Here is a 24,643-nt window from a genome sequence, read left to right on the forward strand (position 1 = left end):
AAAAATTATAAAGAATTCTATTTTAAAAGAGTTTTAATAGCATTTCTCTACGGCATCACAATGGAATAACCTTGTATATTTATCGGTGGGAAAATAGGTGCTGCAGAAAAGTCCGGACCCACAAAAATATTGCTCTTCCTTTGCATCACAATTCGTTAGAGCTACCCATTTGTTCACATATGTAAAAGATGTTAACCCATCTGCAATCCTACGTGAAACACATAAGCCAATGCAAATCCTTCACAATCAAACACAAACTGAATTGAACCCCAAAGGGTATTTCAGTAACTTCATCTAGTCTGCAGGGCAACAATTGGTTGAGATCAGAGATCGAAGGGTTGGCGATCACTTCCGAGAGGAGTTGGGGTTTTGTCTTTAGCTTCGAGGAATGGGATGCCTTGATCGTTGCAATGAACAAAGAGAAAGTGTCTCACTCGGCCGGCGAAAGGTTAATATTGGGCTAAGATTTTGGACCAAGAAGTCTTGAATTTGCTGCATCAGTACATTTGAAGTTTTCGTTGAGGAACTTTTTCATTTAAATTTGCATAGCTCGGTGGTTTTTCATTTCAATTTGTATGCCTTTGTGGCTTTGAATTTATATTTAATTTTGCCTACTATTTATGATTAGTATTAGCACTGATCTTTGCCATCAAACTTTTTCACTTGAATTTGCATACGTCTGTGGCCCTTATTCGCACAGATTTATTTCTTTGCAGCTAAACAATTTTATAATTTTACACGCACACGCGCGCGCACACACATATATACATATATATAATAATCAAAGATTATTTTTGGAATAATAATGGGTGGGGAAATAAAATTTCAATTTTTTAACTTTTTAAGATGTGTGGAATTATAATGTAAGTGGGAAAATAAGACAATGAGGTGGGTTTAGCAGCTCTCAAAAGCAAAAACGCAATTGGTTCATGGGACTTAATCATCACCATGACAACATCCATTGTTTTATTTAACTTGAAGACTAATGAATTGCACGAATCACAAACATAAAGAAATAAAACCCATAATGGTTTTCATTATTTTAGGAAAAACTAGAGAAGAAATAAAACCCATAATGGTTAACATTATTTGTAACATATCACACAAACATAAATAAATTAATTTACACAGTTCAGCAGCACCCAAACAGTTGAAGAACCATAAGAGCAAGTCTATCCCTCCCAATTACCCAAGCAATTGGGTGATTGAATCCCCCAAAACCTACAAAATCCTCTCCACCCCAAACCCAATCAGTCGTGCTACATGCAAGGAAGCAGAGCGACTACTGAATCGAGCAGGAATAGCCTAACCAACCGCATAAGGCTATGTGACGTCAGCGTGTGGCCAGCCTCATCACTCTACCCTTGTAATTCCTTCATCCACTCTGTCAATCTTTATTCATACTTGCATGGTGAGAATTGTGGTAGAAAGACTTTACTATGGTCAGCTTAGTGGAAAATGTGAGATGAGCAATTTGAAATGTCTACTTTCTTCTCATATAGTCATATGTATGCTTTAACATATGACAGTTTTAATTATTCATGAGCAACTGAATTTTACTTTTCTTTTCACGGTACACTTAATTTCGTAGATCAACATATGTGTGTTTTTAACGAATTTTATTAAATGCGTTTGAGGACTAATTGAAGAAAATATTCAATTCTTTCAGAAAAATCGCTCTCTCCTCAATAATTACACTCTCGTTCTGTCATCTTCTCTAAAAATGTCATTAATTTACATTAACAAACTTCTAATTTTTCAATTTGTAACAGAGATGCATACATATGATGGAAAAAAAAATCTTTGAAGTGCTATTAAGGAAGTTTGGAAATGCTTATGAGTATACATGTGTATATAGGATTGTAATTATGGTTGTATATGTATGTGTAAATAGAGTTGGTATTGCCCCACAATCCAATTATATAAATATGCATTATCATCTTAAATTCTTAATTAGCGTGGTCTTTCATTTTGAATGAAGCATCCTTTTCCTTTCCACACAACCAAAGAAAATGTGCATACATACCACCCTTTGCATAGCAATAGCCTTGAAACGCTTTAGGGGAATGCCTTGATTAAAGTATTAAATAAAGACATAGTAAATCATATACCTTTATAAAAAAATAAAAAATAAAAAATAAACTCATCTTACTACATATTTGTACTATCTCTTTAACAAAGATGAGATCCATATGTGTTCGTGGACCGTACATCTATTAAATTGATAATACAAATATTTAGTAAGTGTAACAATATTACTTAATACTTCTTTTTCTGCAATCAGACTTTGTTCCTGATGAACAACTTATTCAATCCAAATAGCATTATACAAAACGAATTACTAAACCTTAGCATCTTGTGGTGGATAAGTACATGCCAGCAGCTGCTCATCATGTTGGAACTTAGCCATGTCTTCCTCCTTCAAATTCACCCATGCTTCAATCCCACCACTTGACCCAGCATCAATGAAACAAACCAGGTTCTTAAATGGAAAGCTGGCCGACCCGACCCACACAGGCTTGCCCCACCCGAGGTCCGTCTCATAATATGGGAACCTGCACAAGCTGCTGAAGCTAAACGACGCTACTTCACGCTTCATAGACTCCTCCGCTAGCTGCTTCAAAAACTCCACGTGCTCGTTGCCCTCTTTGATTTTGGCCACGTAATCACCGTCGATTGTCTTTATCGCCTGCCTCATCTGGCGCACCATCCCGTAACACGTGTCCTCTCTCTCGTCAAACGACGGCGAGGACATGACAAACCGGCTCACGTTCCCGAAATGGTATTCCGGCAGTGGTGGGTCCATCCTCGTCCGCAAGTTAACGGCGTGAGCCACTCTGTAAAGAGTGTTGGGGTTCGGCTTTCCCTGAGTGGAGGCTATAAACCGGGCCCATATAAATGCTGACAAGGCCTCAATCCGACTTGGCTTTATCTCATTGGCTTTATTATCTGTATATCTTGACCTAAGAGAAGCAATCGTGGAAGCACTGAAAACAAACCTTTTTGTGACGATTTTTTCTCTAGCTTTCTCAACGCTTGGTTTGAATCCTGATATGCTTCTAGGTGGAAAGAGCGTGGCCAAATCAAAAATTGGACGACTGACTGTACTATTTTTAATGTTGCAATCTCCACGAGATATCGACGCCCAACTGTTGAGGAACGTGATGAATGACAATGCATCGGCAACTTTGTGAGAAAAGCAAATTCCAATAGCCATGCCACCACAATCGAACATGTTGACTTGGATAGCAAAAACCAAGTCACCGACATTGTCTAGTTCACATGGGAGTAGTTTGTTGAGCTGGTTTGGGTCTGGTTCGGATATGACATCGGAAAGTGGTGGGGACCTCACTCGGGCTTGGACATAAGGCGCACCTTGGTCGTTGCAATCGATGAAGGCATTTTCAACGATACGTCCAGCGAACGGATAATATTGTGTCAAGGCCTCAGATAAAGATTGTTTTACCCTATCTGAATAAGTTCTTGCATCGTTGACATGATGATTATTGTAGAAAAAGATCATAGGCATGAAAATTTGTGTTGCGATTTGGTCGAGAAAAGAAAACTCATGCTTACAAAGATGGGGTGGGGTTGGCATAGAAGGCTTAATGTAAGCTCTCTCAATCACTTCAATCTTCATCTTGTAAGCATAATATTGTTGAGAAAAGAGAATGCAATTTGCTTTGATATGTGGAAGACTAGTTGTATATAGCAAATGGCAGCAGATGGTGTTGTAGATTATTGTCTTAGGGAGTGTGACATTTATGGTGCTTGTCGGCTCGACTGGTCCCAAGCCAGTAGGCCCTCTTCTTATCTTTTTAACGCGTTGCATTCAATATGGAGGTGTTTGGTTTTCTTCAAAGCTAAAATAAAGTTAAGGTTTCAATGCTTGTGGCCCAAGAAATTAATAAAAAGTTTAATAAGATGGAGCCCGTGGATAAGATGACAGTCCTAATCTCTTTACTTCTACAGATTTTTTAATCTGTCCGAAACACGAGACGGTGTACATCTTATGTCATTATATAAACGAAAGAAATTTTTTTTTAAGTGTCCTTCTACTTGTCTAATGATATATAGCATATGTGCTCATGTTTAGACAGTGAAAATCTTTACTCTACTTGATGCATGCCGGTTCAAAACACTTAATTAGGTGGCGGAGACTTTGAAGACTTCTGTTTGTATGGAGATTTCAAAGGAAATCATATCAAATAAATATATGCATGAGTAAATGCAAATTAAAAAATAATGAACTTTTGGGTTTTTACCGGGTTTGGCATAATAATACTCCAAAAAGAAGTGGACAATAAGGTTGGTGCGCTTTAACTTTACGCCACCTTGGCAGATAAAGGATGGCGACATGTACAGAATTATGATCTGGCCATCTTAATTTTGGAAAAGGATACTTGTAGGATTCTTTTTTAGAGATACGGATGATCGTTTATCGTATATCGTATGATCAGTTTTCGTTAAGTATTATATATATTTAATTTTAAAATTTAAATTTCAAATAATTTTTGACCGCATAATGTACGATGAACGGCCACATTCACGAGATCCCTTGGATCTCCAGGAAAAGGATCCGGCGAGGATCCTTTTCCCTTAATTTTTGTAATGGAATATCATGTAATCAAATTTAAAGTTAGGAGCAAATTCCAACCGATATATCAATCTTATGTGGATTGATATATGAGTTTTCATATGTCAAATTTGACATATGAGAAAATGTGATGTCAAATAATTTTTAATTATTTTATTGTATGGATCCCATTAATGCACTAATTATAGATCTTGAAATTTTATTTTAATTGATTTCTTTTTAAAATTGGTCCTACAAATATTATTTATTACAAAAAAAAAAACATATCGGTTGGAAAAAAAGAAAATCTGACATTGCCACATCAGTCATCAAATTAATATTTGACTTTTATCTTTTGACATCTCATTCAGAAATGCACTTATGCTTCAAAGTTTACATTGACTTTCCGTTTTTGTGTTACTTGAATAATTACACCATCGATAACTTGTATAGCTGAACCAAGCATTGCAATGTATTATGTACGTATGCAATTTTTGTAAAACATTAACAATAACATAATTGAACACCTTAGTTTTAGGATGTACTTTATTTTGTAGACATTTCTGAATAGAGAAGTGTTGAGAATGAATCTCAAATTAAGAGGATGAGGGATCTTGCATGAATGTTTAAGTAATTTTGTCCATTTTTCATATTGTCAATTGATTTTATAGTGGAACATCAATTTTTCATGATATCAAAGCAGGTTCTCCCATGTGTGAATCCTAACGTTCACACATGCTCCACGTCACCCAGCAGTGTTGTCTGCGTGTTTGGTTTGAAAATTCACCTCTTGTGAGGAGTCGTGTTAAGAATGAATCTCATATTGATGTAAGGATGGACCTTACATAAGTTTATAGGTAAATTAAACTACTTTCCATCAATTGGTTTTATAAAAAACCTTAACTTTCTTCAAGGGTTAATCAACCCTAAGTTCTAATCTTTCCTCCCACCTCACTAATATCAACTTTGAATCTCTTTAATTAGTTGGTAAACTTAGTACGTACTTTGATTAGGAAGAACAATCGGGATTCAGATCTCTAAATTGAGCGTTCAAATGTATGAGTATTATTATAGTTGTCTATGCAATGTAGAAGCGTACGAGCATACAATCTTAACCAATTTTATATTTACACCGAGAAGGTGGATAGCACTCACTGTTAAGAAATTGAATAATTCAAAACCTTGAGCAGACAGTCATTGACCAAAACCAATCAGAAATATTATAGGGAATTGTTATTAGCACTCTGAAAATTTCATTCTACACTTCTCATAAGTGTATTTATCTTTCTAATTATAGAAGGTTTGGTGTGTCAAATGAAATTTTTGACATGCTAATAACAATTATGATATTATATTTTATAACCAAAAATTAAGGAAATATTCAAATAAAGAGTTTAGTTGGATAAAAAAAATTCATCTAGAATAATCGTCAGTACACAAATCTATATTATTATTAAGAGAACCCTTCTTGTCAACTTTTTGCCACTTTTTTTTTCAATTTTGCCCTCACTTTTGATACACAGTACTTACATAAGGAGGGCAAAATAGTAATTTTGTATCTTTTGCCCTTTTTCCTATTTTGCCCTCACTTTTGATACACAATGCTTACATAATGAAGGCAAAATAGTAATTTTGTATCTTTGATAAAATGACAATCATATCCCTATTTTTCTTATTTACCCTATTTTGCCCTCACTTTTGATACACAATACTTACATAATGAAGGTAAAATAGTAATTTTGTATCTTTGATAAAATGACAATCATATTCCTATTTTTCTTATTTTACCCTCACTTTTGATACACAATATTTATATAAGAAAGACAAAACAATAATTATGTAGTATTAAGATAAAATATGCATTTATTAAGAGAAATTGTCCCACCATCATTTTTTATACTCTTTTTAAAATTTTAAAAACTAATCATACTACTTAATAAAAAACAAAAAATAAAATGAAATTGTTCACATGCATAAAGTGTGTGCTCATTGTCTAGTATTCTTTAATTGCTAGCCTCATCATTGTATGCAAAACTCCACCTAGTACTCAGCTTGAAGATATTTGTATGGCAAAGGGTGACGTTCTTCTTTGCACTTTTGTGGTTTTTTTTTTTTAGGAACTTTAACGAAAAGTTTCTCGTGCTATTCACTTTAACGAAAAATCATATTTGTAGATTAAAAAATCAATCCTAATATTATTCATTTTACCCTTTATTTTATCCTTATCGTTAAAACTCAAAGTTTTGAATTCATTTTCATTAGTTTTCCTTTCTTCTTTGTTTTTTATGGTTTTTCAGAAACTAAGAATGTATACAATGTCTTTTTTTTGTTTTTTTTTTTTTAAAAAAAACATTATGATTAAGGAAGAATGTTCAAAACTATTACAACTATTTAAGAAGTTTCATACTCAGGATGCATGATTGGAAACTCAACATCATATCCACTAAGATATTGAACCACATACAAGGATGTATATAAATATCACTTGAAATCTACACCTATGAGATCGTTAATAGGCCAAAACGTAATAGATTAAAGTTAATTTACAAAAACTTACCTAGGACTTTTCTGATCAGAAAATTAAGTGAGATCTTTCACGGTAAGAAATTAGCAGTACATATATTCAGGAATCAAAATATTACCATTTCCTCCAAAGACACAATTTTTTTCAAAATTGGGAATTGAATTCCTTATTTGTGTAGGCCCCATTTTTGTTAAGATTACAGTTAGTAAATACTTGAATAATTCATAGCTGGAATCCATCTTCTTAGGCCATCTCCAACCGAAGGGTCCAGAGGGTCGAAAATAACCCGAAAACTGTCTCCAACAAAGGGCTAGGCCAGAGGGCTCATGGAATCTGAAAGGGCCAAAAGACTGGAGGGCTGACTAGAAAATAGAGCAATTATGTCAGTTATAACCGACAAGATTGCTTTAAAAAAATTTTGCTAATTTTTTTTTAAAATTTTTAAAAGTTCTAATTTTTTTTCCCTATAAATACCAAAATCATTCATTAAATTTAAGTTCAATTTTTTTTGGTTTTTTGGGCCAGTTACCGTTGTAGTTTTTAAATTTAAGTTGTTTTAGTTTTTAAACTTAAATAATAAATTATGTTTGGCCCTATGACCCTTTGGCCCTCGGTTGAAGACGATTTTTTGTGATAGGGCTAAAACGAGCCATATGGCCCTCGGTTGGAGACGGAGGCAAATATGGCCCTATACTGTTCATTAAAATATTAATATCTTGAAGGGCCAAGGGGCTAAAACGAGCCCTCTGACGCCATCTCCAACAGAGGGTTGGTTAGAGGGCTTGTTTTAGCCCTTTGTCCCTTCAAGATATTAATATTTTAATGAACAGTACATGGCTATATTTGCCTCTGTCTCCAACCGAGGGCCAAAGGGTCAGAGGGCTCGTTTTAGCCATGTCATAAAAAACCTTCTCCAATCGAGGCCCATAAGGCCAAACATAATTTATTATTTAAATTTAAAAACTACAACAACTTAAATTTAAAAACAACAACTTAAATATAAAAACTACAACTAAAATTTAAAAACTACAAATTAATTTAAAAACTACAACTAAAATTTAAAAACTACAAATTAATTTAAAAACTACAAATTAAATTCGAAAACAACATTAACTTAAATTTAAAAAAAGAAAAACTAACCAAAAGGGCTTCAAAATTTTGAATTTTAATATAAAATCATATACAAACTTTATTTAATAATAAGGATAACAAAAAAAAAAGAAAAATAATAAAAAATAATCAAACCCAACCGCGCGTAAGCACGCGCCAACCAATTCAAATATCAAATAAAGCCTTTGCTGTAACTGTGAGCAGATAGAACTGATAAGAAGACTAACGTGCAATGCAAAATAAGTAGTGGGAGTAGTACAATGAATGATGAGATGGAATGGATGGATGAAATAAATTATTTTTAAAACATTTCATTGGGAAGGAAAACGTGTGAGTGAAGCTTTAATGACTTTTTTTTCTTTTAGAGAGGGAGAGAGAGAAATCTGTTTACATACAGAAAGAAAGAAAAGAAAAGTAGCAATTTTCAACAGAAAATCAACAGTGCAAAAGTAGCACCCAAATTACTTTTTAAATATTTCATCGGGAAGGAAGAGAGATTTAAAAAGAGAGAAATTTGAGATAAAAAAATAAATTGCTGACAGTAATTTGTAAGGAACTAGTTTAAAAAATAGTGATAGTGCTAGTGTCCGATTTTAAAAAATAATTAGTGTTTAGTTTACGAAATAGTTTGCTTTTGTTTAAGAAATAGTCAGTGCTTAGTTTACGAAATAGTGACAACACTAGTTTACTAAACAGTGATAATAATAGTGTTTGGTTTGAAAAATAGTCAGTGCTTAATTTACGAAATAGTGATAGTACTATTACTTGGTTTAATATATAGTCTATTGTGTTCGGTTTAAGAAATAGTCAGTGTTTAGTTTACGAAATAGTAATAGTACTAGCGTTCAGTTTAAGAAATATTCAGTATTCAGTTTACGAAATAGGCAGTGTTTAGTTCAAGAAGTAATGATAGTATTAGTGTTCTGTTTAAGATATAGTTAGTGTTTAGTTTAAGAATATTGTTCAGTTTAAGTAGTTAATGTTTAGTTTACAAAATAGTGTTTGGTTTAAGAAGTAGTCAATGTTCTATTTAAGAAATAATCACAGTATTAATGTTCATAAAACCAAATAATGAAAAATTTCTTTATTTTTGATTTTGTAATATTATTACTTAGTTTGTTCTAAAACAATTGAAAGAATAATCAAATAAACAAATAATAAAATAAAAATAAAATGTTTATAGAGTGAGGTGAAAAGGAGAGAGAAGAGTGGGGAGAGGTGAAAAAAAAAAAAAAAATAAGAAAAGGGAAAAAGTTGATGTGGATGGGTGAGGTGAAAGGGGAGAAAAAATGGATGTGAACGTACGAAAGAAGGAGAGAGAGAAAAAGGTTGCATGGTTAAGTGAGGAAGAGAGTCTGTGTGATGTGATGCGCGTCATTATATGTTTTTTTTTGTTTTGTTGTTACGTAAAACTTTAGTCATTTTCATTAAAATTTGAGTTCTTTTTATTAAATTTTAAGTCTTTTTTATTAAATAAAGTTAGTATATGGTTTTTTATTAATTAAAAATTTTGAGAAGCCATTTTCATTAAAGTTTTCATTTAAAAACTAAAATAACTTAAATTTAATATCCATAATCAACAACATCTTCATCATCTGCCATTGTAGGAATATAAAAAATATGAAGTTAATTATAGGAAAAAATGGAATTTAAATTTTTTTTTTGTGAAATATAAGTTATAGGAAAAAATGGAATTTAAAAAAAATATGAAACAAATTTTGTAAAATAAAAGTTATAGGGAAAAATAGAATTAAAAAAAAATGAAAAATAGAAGTTATATGAAAAATTTTGTAAATAAAAAATATTAATAAAACTGTAAAAAAAAAATTCAAATGCAACAGGTAGCTGACGTCAGTTAGCTGTTGCATTTAAATTTTTTTCTTAAGCATTCTTGTCGGTTATAACCAACAGGAAAGATGATTTTTTTGATCAGCTCTCCAACCCTTTCCGATTCCGTGGGACCCTCTCAGATTTCATAGTCTTTTAGCCTAACCCTTGGTTAGAGACGACTTTCAAATTATTTTCGAACCTCTGATCCTCTTGATCCTTCGATTGGAGATGACCTTATGTTGTAGGCATATCACAGCGTAACGCTTTTAGGTTTTTACTTTTTTTAGCTAATGCTTACGGTTAATAATAAGTAATGGGCGTTAGCTCTGTAGACTTTATAGGTTTAACTAATATTATAAAACTCTATTGCATAGGATTGGGATTGACCCACTAATCTCATCAGTCCGCCAGTTGAAGTTTACGTGTAAGAATGCAGACCAGATTATAGGATCCTATCCGGATCTTTTCTATCAGGATTCCTTCATCATATCTGTTCATTTATCATCTTACAGTAAAAAAATTATTTTAAATTACTTATTTAAAATTAAACACAAATAATAATTGATGATAATTATCCAAACTATATGATGAATAGACTTAATAAAATGATCTCCGTAATCCTTATAAAGAGAATTCAAACAAAATTCTCATCCATCTCAAAACTTGTATTCATAACGGCGTTGTCAAGGGTTAGCTCATAGTGGGCATCAACCACATTAAGTGCTCATCAACTACATTAAATGCTCATTAAGTGTTTTGTCTGTCCTCTCCGTTCTTCCGTGTTCTTCTGTTTTGTATGATCATAATTAAGTCACGTTAATATTTTATATTTTTTATAAAAATAATAAGATAAAAATAAATAATAATAAAAAATATTAATATAGTTTAACCGTAATCATATAAATAGAAAAATACGAAAGAACACCGAAAGTCGAATGGCCGACAATCCTTGTTCCCCGTTAAGTCATCCATGACGCCTGATAAAGGTCAAATCCCTAATTACATACTGACAAAAGGTCAAATCCCTAATTATAGAGTATGTCACTATCGATTGCAAATACCCAACCAGACACCATTAATGAAAGAACTGTATCCAAAACCGCGCACATTATTTTCAAGTTGCAATTGCATAAGGATATGTAAATACTGCAAGTGTTTGCTTGAGCATTTGGATAACTTGTATTCATATTACACTCGTCTCAATGGTTAGATCCGGCTTCAATTTTTGGGTTCAATTCCAAAATTTGAGCAAATTTAACTCATAGTGCTCACCAAAATTTAGGTTTTAAACTAATTAAATTCTTCTTCAATGATTGTGTTTAAAATAAGTTGTGGGTTAAACATAAAATTTTAAATTTGTAAATACATTAAATCTAACTATTGAAATTGAATATGATCAAATCTAATAGTAAAAAAAGAAATATAACGACCCAAAATTAAATATAATGGCTAAAACAAATAAAAAATATTTAAATCATAATTCACCCAAAAATTCTATAAATATATATTTTCAACTTTTTCGGAGTCTAAATATTTTTTTGGTTAACATATTCATAAAAATAAATTATGATAATCTACATAAATTTTATTTTGAAAGAAAATTACCAAAAAAAAAAAAATCTAAATTCATTCTTTAATATTCTCACACTAAAATTTTAATCTAGAACCAATAAAGTAAAAAAATTGTTCTAGGTTAAAATCTGAATTTTCTGTATTCAATTAAGAATTTGAGATATTTAAACGGATTTATAAACCCATATATTTTTATAGAGTTTAATTGATTTGTAGAGATTCCATGTAAAATTTTGATTCAATTCCCTCGAAATCTCACGGAAAGAGGTGGGATTTGTAAATGCTTTAAATACATTACATAATCTCTCCAATTCCCTCTAATTTCTCAACTTTTTTCAAATTCTTTAAAATCAAATTCTAATTGAATACATCTAAAATATTATAAATTTCTTTAAAATTATAATTGAATACATCCGAATTTATAAGGATTTTAATAAATTATCTTAAAATTATAATTGACTACACATTAAAAATTAAAAAAATCACTTAAAATTCTAATTGAATACGCTTAAATTCATTAAAAAAAATTAAAATCCTTCAAAATCTCAATTGCATACATCTCTCTTAGTTAAAAATGTTAAATTTTAGGGTTAATCTCAGTTTACTACCCTGAAGTTTTGTGGTTTTCAACATTTGGTATATGAAGTTTTTTTGTCCAAAAGTCATACCTCAAGTCTTAATTGGGGACAGTTTCATACATCTGTTAAGTTGGCTATTATGTCTGACGTTAACTAACGATGTGGCGCCTACGTGAACAATAAATAAATGTTACGTGTTAATATTGGCCCACTTAGATATTAAAAAATAAAAATAAAAAAAATTTCTTTGACCAAAAAAGAAATTTTTAAAAATTAAAATTTTTTAACCCTCCCCTTCCTTTCTTCCTCTCTATGTCTCTCTCGCTCATCTGGGATAAAACCCAGTAACCACCAACCACCAACCACCAATCTTTCCCCACCAGCCCAACCTCGTGAGCCGAGCTGCCGGAAATGGGTTCCCAATCAGACACCGAGAGAGAAAAATGAGAGCCCTCGCCGATCCCATCGCGCCGCCGATCACAATGCGGAGTCTCTCTGCCCAGTTCCCAACAATCCCTCCGTCTCGCCGGTATTTCAGTCTCACCTGCCTTCATGGGAGATCAGCGACTTCGAGGAGCAGCGAGAAGGGACGATCTTTAGGTTTTCGAGCAAGGCGGCGTCGGGTCGGGTTGAGAGTGGTAAATGGTTCCCGTTGAAGAGGAGAACCGGCTCGAAGGAGAAGAAAGGTATTGATGCTGAGGCTGAGAAGGATGAGGAAAGGTGGAGAGGTGGAGAGCGAATCACTCATGCTTCATTTCCCTTGTTCATGAGATGGTATCTCTCTCTTTCCCTTTAATTGTTTGATCTAATTCAAGACTAAAAGGGTAGGACTATTACCTAACTTTAGCAATTTTCTTTTTTAAGATAAATCAAAGGTTAATTTCTCTACTAGGAGAGAGGTTGGTGTTTGCTTGAAGAGGAGGAAAACTGGGAAGAATGTAGCCACTGCCCAACGTGGATGGTCTTCTTCCAAAGTTAATTTCTTGATTTTCCCTCTCTTTCTCGTTTCTGTTTGGTTACTGATCCAAAAAGCAAATAGGGGTTTTACTTTTTTGACGTCGCTCAGAGAAAATGGGGATCGCGGGGCTCTCATTTTTCGTTCTCGGTCTTCGATTGGCCCCATTTCCGGGGGCTCACGGGGTTGGGTCGGTGAAGAAGGGTTGGCATAAAGAAAGGAAGAGGAATGAAAAAAAAAACATCTTACTTTTTAATTTTTTAATATTCAAGCGGGCTCATATTGACACACGGCTCTCGTCTACGTGAGGGCCTACATCATCAGTTAATGGATATTTTGACGGAAAACTTTAAAGATATATGAAAGTGTTACAAAATTACGACTTTAGATACCAGATTGAGACGAAAAAAAACTTGAGGTATGAAATGTTGAAAACCGAAAAACTTTAAGATAGTGAATTGAGATTAATCCTAAATTTTAATATTAAGAGTTGAAGATGATCATAGAAATGAATAAATATTTTTAGCTAGCTAGTTGATTAAAGGGCTTCATTCAAGTCATTGGGGTTGTTTATTGATGAGAATAGATTGGGTGACGAATAAAAGTAGATTACGTCTAGGATTTAAAAACCTGCAAAATATTAATAAAAAATAGGATAAGTTACATTTTACGACTTTAGGTTTGAAGTCTATTGCAACTTTATACAACATCTTCGAAACATTTCATTTTCATATCTCAAGTACAATTTTATTTCAATATAATACATCCGTTACATTTTTCATTCATGGATCCGTTAAGAGCTAATATAGTTGTCAAATTTGTCCCACGTGGTTAAAAAAAAAAAATTTGTACATTTAAAATATAATAATATTTATCCTATTGAAAGAAAAAAAAAACATACAAACCCATAAAACCCATCCCCCGACCGACCTGCCTCTCATCCACTCTCTTCACCTCCCCTCCTATCCAAAAACCCACCCTCACCTCCCCCGCAGCCCCTACCCCACTCTCTTCGTAGTCCACAACGTCGTTGCCCTCCATTGCGCGGTGGAGTATTTGGAAATGATAGAAAAGATTGCTCTGGACCCGCCGCGAAATTGGCAGCTTCGGACAATACTGATTTACGACTCCAACAACGGGACCTTCTGGAATCGATCGTCGTGATCTTACTGACTGAGAAAGCTGCTATGTCGGTCAACTTCCTCTGCTACCTTCTCAGATCTGCGACGTTCGTCAAGGCATCGAGCACGTGCAAGACTAAGCTCGAGAGGCAGATCTCATCATTCATGGAGCACGTGACCGTCGACGGCCTCCTGGTGCTGTCGTTCACCTACGACGAGGAGAGTGAAGGAGATGAGGTGGCGGTGGGGTGGGTTTTTGGATGGGAGGGGAGGTGAAGAGAGTGGAGGAGAGGGAGGTGGGTCGGGGGATGGGTTTTCTGGGCTTGTATGTCTTATTTATTTATTATTTATTTTTAAATAGGATAAATATTATCATATTTTAAATATATAAAAAATTATTTTTTTTGCTACATGGCACAAATTTGACAGCCACATCAGCTTTTAACGGATCAATAAATGAAAAATGTAAAAGATGTATTATATTGAAATAAAATTGTACTTGAGGTATAAAAGTGAAATGTTTTGAAGATATTGTATGAGGTTGCAATAGACTTCAACTCGGAGGTGGTAAAATGTAATTTACCCTAAAAAATAATAATAATAACTGGGGTTAATATCGGATTTTTATTTTTTGAAACAAGTATGATAACCATTAAACAAGCAGAATTCGTACAAGCTGAGAATAATGTGCATATTAGGCCTTGATAAAAACCTTGCTGGGAATTTCAACCCTGTCGAAGGAAAAGAGTGTCCCGCACAACAGAAAACCTATCCTCAAATGAACAATCAAAATTACAAACCTTCCTGAAACAAAATATCTTGAATCAAGTCTGGAGGCTCCTTAAACCCCATTACTGAAGGAAGATTTGTGAAAAACAAGTTCATTTGAGCAACATCAACAACATGCAATTAACAATTAAAAGGCGGAATCATGTTTATATGCACTCAAAAACAAAACTTAACCCATGAACTTCAAAGCCTAGTAGATAGGTGAACCAAGACTCAACTCAAAACAAAGTGAGTTGAGAAATCAATACCTTTGTAGATTCCTCTTTGCATAAGCAAAGGCTAATCACCCAAAGAGAGGGCCTTCATTCCTTGCATCTTAGATCCATGGATTTGGATGGATGAAAAGGTTTCTCCAAGTTCCCAAAATTGAGAACCTCTAATGATTCATCACCAAGGCATAATGAAGAAGAAATGAGTGACCTTGGAGGAGTTTGATTGCTAGATGATCCCTCCAAGGTGGCCGAAATTTTAGAGAGAAATGAGAGCTTGTGTTCTCATCCTTTCCCCAAAAATTACCATACATCAATTTTAGGCTATAAAGTCCTTTATATAGTCCCTTCAAATAAGTGACCTAATGGACCAAAAGCCCTATTCTTCTAACATGGCCGGCCTATAGGGTTTATTGGGCTTTCAAGCCCTTTGTTTATTCAAGTTGTCATACAACTTGAGTTAATGGGCTTGACATTCAAATCCCATTGGGCCTTGCGGCCCAAAACTAACCCGAGGTCTTTAACGAACTTATTCGTTTGATTAATTAACATATTAATTAATCCTAGCCTTAGATAAATAATTAAACCATTTAATTATTCTTACTCATCTCCGTTGTTTCTTCAAACTCTACCTTACTCGGTGAACGATCCATTAGGTTCCTTTTAGCGAGGCAGTGGACGATTAAAAACTCTTTCTAATCGATTGTGAATTGAAACTTACTTTCAATTCTCCCGTTAGTGATTATACACGTTTAGGGCTTCCACAAACCATGGTTGACGCCTAGCAGCATGTCATGGTTACCCAAGCTAATCAGAAGAGGTGGAGAACCTATTCTGTTTTAGGATTACAAATGCAATACGGTCTTTCTCTAATACAATACTATTGACCACATTGTTTGGTTTGATAGTTTATTCATGTCTACTATTCAATGTGAATCTTGTACTTATATGATTACCTTGAATGTGATCTGGAACGCATTCCAACATCTCATTCATACTCTGGCCAGAGATTCTAAATCATATCATAGAGTATTCTCCCTCAAACAGTTTGAAGGTTAGAGATCCCTTGTTGCGTATTCACTTGCCTCCATGGTTAAGTGGCTTAACCCCGACGATGCCGTGGACACCCTGATAGAGTGACTTTGACATAATCAAAGATCAAGTACCTAACCACAAGACAGCTGTGATGCCTCAGGTCAAAGGACTACTTTGCATTATCCCAACCATGAGTTCTCATGTGACATGAATATGAGAACTCCTCGTTGATCGTGTTCAGTGAACTCATTCTCTATTGAGCACCTACATGCTTGTCTTGGTGTCATTCACACCAATGACTCGAGACTAGTCACTCTCCCTGAGAGAAGACATAGCACGTATTGATCTTAACGGATTGTCAATGCTCAATTGGCAATCCTATGATCAGGAACGTTTAGGATGTGTCTACGAAAGAATGGTCTCATGAATCTAACTTCTTTAGATCGCATTCTCCCAATCACATATTCCTTGGACTTATCGTTTAAGCATATAACATTTATATGAGACGGCTCAAACAATAATGTTTGCCCTTAATATTAAACTAGATTAGTTTAACATGTGAAATGTCCATAAAGTATCATCATATGATTGGTTTTAGGGCACATTTCCAACAATTACCTCTTGAGCATTCGCAATCCCTAACCGAGCAAGCCGATGAGCCACCGAAATCCCTTCACGCTGGACATAGCTGACCACTAAATTCGACCATTCCTGAAGAAAGCACCATAAATCATTAATTATGGGACCGAAAATAGAGCTATCATCCCCCTGACCTTTCATTGCTGCTAACACCAACGATGCATCTCCTTCAAATTGAATCCTCACATCCGCCGCATATATAGTCTTGGCTAACAGAACCGCTTGCCGAGCTGCAATGAACTCGGCATGCAAAACATTAGAAGATCTCAAAATAGGACCAACGGAGGCAGTAAGAAAATTCCCCCAACAAGCACGGATGACCACCCCAAACCCTCCTCGGTGCTCTCTTTGATTACAAGCACCATCAAAATTACACTTTACCCAACCCTCCAGAGGTTTACCCCACTTATGAGGCACATGTTTGGCTGTCTTCGCTTTTGGCTTATGCTATTTGTGGTACTCCTTCAACCACCCCTCTCATTGCAAAATTATCTTAAATGGAAAAAGGATATTGCCATTCCACATAACCTCATTGCAATGTTTCCATAAAGACCAAATCAACAATAAACAAAGCTCAAATCCCGGAGCCGAAACCTGCACTTGTACGTGCGCTAACCAATTCATGAAAGGCTCCATGTGCCTTGATTCTACCTTTATACCAAGGCCTCGAAACCACACCCATCTAGCTACATGACAATCCCGCAATACATGCTCCGCTAATTCCACCTGTCCCCCACACACTACACAATCCACTGTAATTGGTACCTTCTTTTTAGAAAGATCCAACCTAGTGGGCAATGAATCCAAACATGCTCGCCACACGCATACCTTCACTTTCCCTGGAACATAAGCACTCCACAACTTCCTCCATAATGACTCACCCAAGCTATTTGAGGGCGACGAGGAACTCGCTGCCTCTTCCCCATTAGCAATATTCATTCCCTTGGCAACATGGTATGCACTTCGGACAGTAAACTTACCGGGTTTTTCAAAATGCCAAACCCGACGATCAGCAATATTTCGTAAACTAAGCGGAATCCCTCGAATTAAATCCACTTCTTCCTGAGAAAACAATTCATTCAACAATCCCACATTCCACTGCTTTGATTCCATCCAAAACAACCCCTCTACCGTGGTTTCCTCATCCCATTGTACCGGAGGTGGAGTCAAGATTCGGAAGCAGTACTCCCTCAAAACTCAATTATCCTTCCATACACGAACTGTTTTCCCATCACCCACCTGCCATCTAACTCCTTTATTAAGCACCGGTCTCGATGCTGCAATACTTCTTCAAACATAGGAACTATTAGACGTCACCTGAGCTTCAAGAAAATCAGAAGTTGGAAAATAACAGGCCTTGAAAACACGATAAACAAGCACCTCAGGATCATGCAAGAAACGCCATACTTGCTTCGCCAATCAAGCCAAATTAAACGCATAAATGTCTCTAAAACCAAGACCTCCCTCATGTTTTGGCTTACATAAAACCCTCTAGTTAAGCCAATGAATTTTCCTCTTGCCCAGATCACCACTCCACCAAAACTTAGCAATCATCATATTCAATTCCTCACAAAACGTCTTAGGGAGCAGGAAACATTGCATAGAATACATAGGTAGAGCCTGAGCCACTGTCTTGACCAGTAGCTCCCAGCCTGCACTACTTAACAACCCACCCTTCTAGCACTGCAACTTCTTCCACACCTTATCTTTCACATAAGCAAACATTTCCTTCTTCAACTTCCGGACTAATACTGGCAACCCCAGATATTTATCATGAAAATCCACTCGTCTCATCCTAAGGCAATCAGCTAATAGCTACTTATCATAACAATTGAGATTAGGGCTGAACGAAACACAAGTCTTTTCAAAATTTACAGCTTATCCTGACGCCAACTCATACTGCCGCAACACCCGTTTAATGGTCAGACACTCGCTAATATTAGCACGGGCAAATAGAAAGCTATCATCTGCGAAAAACAAATGATGAATACTAGGAGCAGCACGACAAACTCGGATCTCCTGTAAGTCTCCATTAAGCACCCTTCAATATAAACAAAAATAATAATTGTTAACGGTTTTATTACCAACTACTAATGTCATATATGATCATGCACATCACTTCGCAAATACGATGATGTTTTTCCATTTATTCAAGTCTCTCGTGTTGAAATTAATAATGAAAGGATTAATTAAAGGGAGCTTTTATGAAAAAAAATAAAATTGGATTAAGTTTATTTTAACAAAAAATCATACTATAACTTTATTTAATGAAAATGAATAATTTTAATATAAAAATTAAAAAAAAAGACCTGATGCGTGATACTCGTGGGTCCATCACACACCCTATTTATGAAACTGAACACTATTTATGAAATTGAACAGTATTATACTATTTATTGGTATAGTTTCATAAATAGTATCTAGTTTTTTGTCATGCTTTCATAAATAGTGTCTAGTTATTAGGTTCAATTTTATAAATAATGTATATTAATTAGTACATTTTCGTAAATAGTGTCTCTTTCTTGGTCCGATTTCATAAATAATGTCTAGTTATTGGTCCACTTTGGTAAATAGTACCTAGCTCTTGGTCCAATTTCATAAATAATGTCTAATTATTGGTTCAATTTCATAAATAGTGTATAGTCCAGTTTTATAAATAGTTTCCAAATATTGGTTTAGTTTTAGAAATAGTGTCTAATTCTTTGGTTTCGTTTCATAAATAGTATCTACTTATTGGTCTAGCTTCATAAGTAGTGTCTACTTATTGGTCTAATTTTATAAATAATATCTAATTCTTGGTTCAATTTCATAAGGTTTGAAACTTAGACCCTTTTTGGTCCTGTAAAAGCATCCATTGTGCCGAAAACAATGAACCCTGATGTGATCCTTTAAATCAAAACCTTGAGAAGATTATGTCATCAGTAATTATATTTAAAAAGTTATTTTTAATTACCAAATTAAAATTCCCTCACATTTTTTACATACCCACAATAATTAAATGTAGCTCTCCATCCAATTTCTTTAGCTAGGTGTTATCTTGGAGAAATTTTTCCTTATGACTGTAACACAAGTGGTATACCACGTGTTATTATGTAATTGGTGGGAAAATTTATTTCTTATGTTATTAATTTTTGTTAACACAACAATTTCACCACCTGGACATATTGAAAATTCTCTCATCATCTTGACTACTATTGGAAACAACACCACAAAAATAAGTAACCTTGCCTCAAGAATTTAAGTTTATATATATATATATATATAATTTATAATATATACCATCTTCAACTCCATATCAACGACTTTTGAATCGTATGTGGTAGTTCACATTTCCATTTAGTATAGAGCACTATTGGTGCAAGATTAAGCTGTCCAAATAACTGTTGATAAAAAAGTAAATAATTAATAGTCAACAATAATATTAATATTACCGATCGATCTGTAAAATATCAAAAGGAAATGCTTACATCTTCGAGTGTGATGTAATTTAAAAGAAGTTTATGTAGTTAATTTCGTTCTTCTAAACCATGATTCAAGAAAATTGTGGTCGCTCACCACTCAATCTTAATTAATTTGTAAAGAATCATTCAACTTTTGTTGTTGTATTTTTTCATTCGTTGTTGAATTAAGAGCAAACGGTAAATAATTATAATTTCTCAGACTTAGAAAAATAAGACTATATTTGGAAGGAAGTGCATGGTCGGTCAGAACTTACTACTGAGCTCGTCGCCATTTGAACGCTGCTGATTGTTTTTTCCTTCTTGTCAACCAAGAAAAAGTTGGGTCATTTTTCACTTTTCTGCATATCTTTTCGTATCTTGTCGCTGAGCCGGAGCGTAAAACAAGGAACGTAGCAAGAAACCGTGGGCTGGACCCATATATCAGTGCCCCAACCCTTTGCAATCGTCCAACTATCTGAGACTGAGACTCATACAGTAGTGCCTTCACACGTTGTATACCTAGTATCTCTGTATATATGTATTTGTTAGCATTTTCAGCTCCTTTTTTCTCTGCTGACAAGACAGCAAATTGCTTTATTATTTTGACAATTTTCATGTGCTTTTTTTGACAAGACAACACATCGCTTTTGTATTTTGACAATTTTTATGTGTATAATGAGGAAGGGAAAAGTCGTTTGTAGGATGCAATTGATTCGATATTATCTTATCGACACAAAAAAAACAGCTCTTAAATTTTTTCTATTTAATCTAAAAAACAGCAATAGGTGGCAAATCTTAGTGACAAGGCAAAACTAATTAATACTACTGTTCGACGAAAGATAATGTATTTTCATTTCATCACATATGGTTGAGACCTGCACCTCTTTTGGAGAATTCGCATATCTCATTTTTTTACAAATAAATTATCCCCATCAGTTATATTTTATAATTAAAACGGTTTAATTTCTTGATTTTTACTTGAAGATCATTAATATAAAAAAATCTTTCAATTTTTATTCGAATATCATCAATACAAAAAAATCTTTCGAAATCACATATCATTTAGTTATTCAAATGAATGTACAATTCATAAAAAAAATGTTTCTTTTTTTAGATATAGAGCTCAAGAAGATGAAGTAAAGATACGGAGAGAGAGAGAGAGAGAGAGAGAACAAACTGTTTGTTATTTCTATTTCTCAATATTGAGCAGTCTAATCTACAAACTTCAGTTTTATCTCAATACAACAATCTCACAAATCTAATCAATACATATAAATTAACTAACAAATTTAGGATTGTGAAAAGTGTCAACAACCGAATCATCGCATTTTTCATCATATTCCTAATAACTTCAAGTACTCATATCGTCATGATGTCCTCTTTTGGTGTCTTTTAAAGTTATTTGGATATTTTTACGAGAGATAATGGTATATACATCAAATTTTTAAACTAATTTACAAATCAAATTATGTATTCTCAATAGGAAATAAATACGTTAATTAATACTTAAATAATAATTTAGTCATTAACAACCACATCATTTAGTTTATAAAATTTAATTTAAACATTAGGGCTTTCTAACCTTATTCTTATAGCGTGTTTGCATAAGGGAATAAACTAAGGGGAATGAGAATTGCACTCATTCCTAGTGATTCAGGGAATGAAAACATATTTGGGACCCATCCAAAATGGGGAACCTGATTCTTGATTTCTCTTGAATTGGACTACCAAATAATTGGTAGTATTTGGTAGATTTGGTATTCATGTCGTGTTTTTCGTGTTTGTATAGTTTTCGTGTCATATTTGATATCTTAACTGGTCGTGTTGTGTAACACCCGTTGAAATAAACAGGTAAAATAACCTGATCTGAAATCAACCCGATAATATTAACAAGTAATATGATCTGATTCGTTACCCGTTAAGAAAAATATATTTTAAACCACTAAATAATCAAACGAAAAACATAATACTAAATAAGTATATATATAGACACACACACACACACACACACACCATATTATCACATCAAAAACATAAAAACATATTACACACACACACCATATTATCACATCAAAAACATAAAAACATATTTTTTTAAGTATAAATTTAAATACCCAAAATAAGAGCATAATAAAAAAAAACATTAAAATGTTATAAAATATCAAATGTTCAAAAGACTTGCAAAAATTTAGGATATTGGAACATTAGAACGTTGGAACCTTACACATTTTCTTCCATTCAAACCCTTCAATTTTCCTCAATCACCATAGAAAACAGTATTGGAACTTTCGTTTGATATATTGTCTTCAAGAATTATATTGACGATGTTTTCAGCGAGGCTTTCCATGGTAGCAGTCTCTTCCGCCCATAACCAATTCATGGTTTCTGCCCGACCCCCGCCTTATCCCATTTAACGAAAAATTGTTTCTTTCTTTTTCCTCTGGCAAATTTAACGACATACAAATGAATATATGCTCTGCAACAAAGAACATCATAATTTCTAATAAATTTAATTAATTATACTAATGACCATTTGAGATGCTTAAGCAAATTTATGGTAAGAAATGGTACAATTTTAATTCAAACAAATGAAAAAAAAAAATCTGAACTTTTAACAAAAAACAATGCAAATAAATTGCAAAAATAAAAAAAAAAATCAAAACAAAATACAAAATCCCAATTAGCAGAGAAACAACAGAGAGAGAGATTTATGAGGACTGACTTTACAACAGAGTGAGTGTGAGGTAGGGGACGATGAAGATTTCAGAGGTTGAGAGGTTGAGAGAAGCGGCGGCGCCTTTAACAAGCAGACAAGGAAGAAGAAAAGGAAGAAGAGGATTTGGAAGAGGAAAGTGGCAGAGACTTACGACCATTTTTGTAAACTCAGTTCAACCATCTTTGACCATTTTTGTAAACTCAGTTCAAGCTGCCTTCGACCATTTTTGCAGAATCAGTTTTTGCAATATCAATTTAACCAATATTCTACTATTTTTGTAGAATTAGCTCAATCCGTCATCGATCATTTTTTTAGAATCAGTTCAACTCGTCTTCGACTATTTTTGTAGAATTTTAAAATTCTAAAAAAAAAAAAAATCTGTAGGTCCTTAGAGTTGTTATTTCCTGCTGTCTGGGGTGTTTCCACATTTCTTTGTTTGAATTTGATTACTTTTTTTAAGAAAAAGGAAAACGAAAAGGCTATGTAAGAAGGAAGTCGGGGCAAAAAGAGAATCTAGTTAATAAAATTGTTCAACAGAACTCGTGTTTTTAAATATATTAGTTATTACTTAAAAAAAAATTATATTAGTGTTTCTTTTATATACATGTATTTTTATTTGCTTGTATCATTAATTTATACGTTCATATGATATTTTTAGTTAGCTGTTATTTTATTTTAATATTTTATCCTTATGAGTTATACTTGGTGTAGTTAGTAGTGTAAATTGTTAGAGTGAAGTATGAATGCTGGGTAAACACTTCAGTGAATATTAGATACTACATAAGTGGACGTGGCTAACTAGAATATTGATGTCTATGACAAGCTAGCTGTGAATTGGTGGTTACACTTCCATGCATTTAGACAGCTCATTTGCTGACTATGCTTAATTTAGCAGGAGGTGGCAATTGAGTTTAGTAGGTCGACACCTCTTGTACATGCAGATAGATAGTCATCAGATGAGTCTAAGCTTATCAATTGCTACCAAAACCAACTAATTAGAGTCTTGTGCTAGCCGCCTCTTTTTAGTATAAATAGGAGCAGTTTCTATTGTTTTACAGAGAACCGTAGCATGCAATGCATGCAACGTAGGCGGGGATGGATATAGAATGACATGGAAAATATGAGGAGTATGCGGTGCATGCAATAAGAGTTCATGTAGAGATTATATAAACTTATACATATAAAGAGACTAGAAAAGAAAAGAGAGTGGAAGAACTACATGATGATTTAGGAGTGATCAATGAACTACCTTAAGTACATGGAGCTTAACTATTTCAGTAGCGACATGGACCTTTGTTTTAACTTTGGAATCCAGGTAGGAGAAAAAAGACAGATCTTTACAGAAATTGATTTTATTAAATTTCGTTAAGTGTTATAACATTTTTGATTTTTTTTGTTGATGAATGTGGTTGGATATTAATTGGCTAACTACTTCAGTTAAGTGTTTACTTGTTATTGGTTATGGAATTATTGTTGGAATGTTATTAGTTGAGAATATACTGTGGTACACGTGAAAGATGAAATGACATTATTTGTGCATCACTCATGC

The 24,643-nt window shown here is 33.8% G+C and overlaps 1 protein-coding gene and 1 long non-coding RNA gene across 2 annotated transcripts; one reads left to right on the top strand and one right to left on the bottom strand.

Moving 5' to 3' along the window:
* Window positions 1-2,043: 2,043 nt before the first annotated feature.
* On the bottom strand, window positions 2,044-3,736 carry LOC103949878 (stemmadenine O-acetyltransferase-like). The gene has a single exon (XM_009361011.3). The coding sequence runs from the start codon at window positions 3,638-3,640 to the stop codon at window positions 2,342-2,344; it is 1,299 nt and encodes a 432-aa protein (XP_009359286.1). The 5' UTR covers window positions 3,641-3,736; the 3' UTR covers window positions 2,044-2,341.
* An 8,528-nt stretch (window positions 3,737-12,264) lies between these two features.
* On the top strand, window positions 12,265-13,246 carry LOC108867445. Its single transcript, XR_001953404.2, has 2 exons — window positions 12,265-12,964; window positions 13,055-13,246. It is a non-coding gene; the product is annotated as an uncharacterized LOC108867445 (long non-coding RNA).
* Window positions 13,247-24,643: the final 11,397 nt, after the last annotated feature.

The sequence above is a fragment of a genome, unplaced genomic scaffold (genome assembly GCF_019419815.1).
Source record: "Pyrus x bretschneideri cultivar Hongxiangsu unplaced genomic scaffold, Pyrus_bretschneideri_v1 Contig22, whole genome shotgun sequence".
In the NCBI taxonomy this organism is placed as follows: Eukaryota; Viridiplantae; Streptophyta; class Magnoliopsida; order Rosales; family Rosaceae; genus Pyrus; species Pyrus x bretschneideri.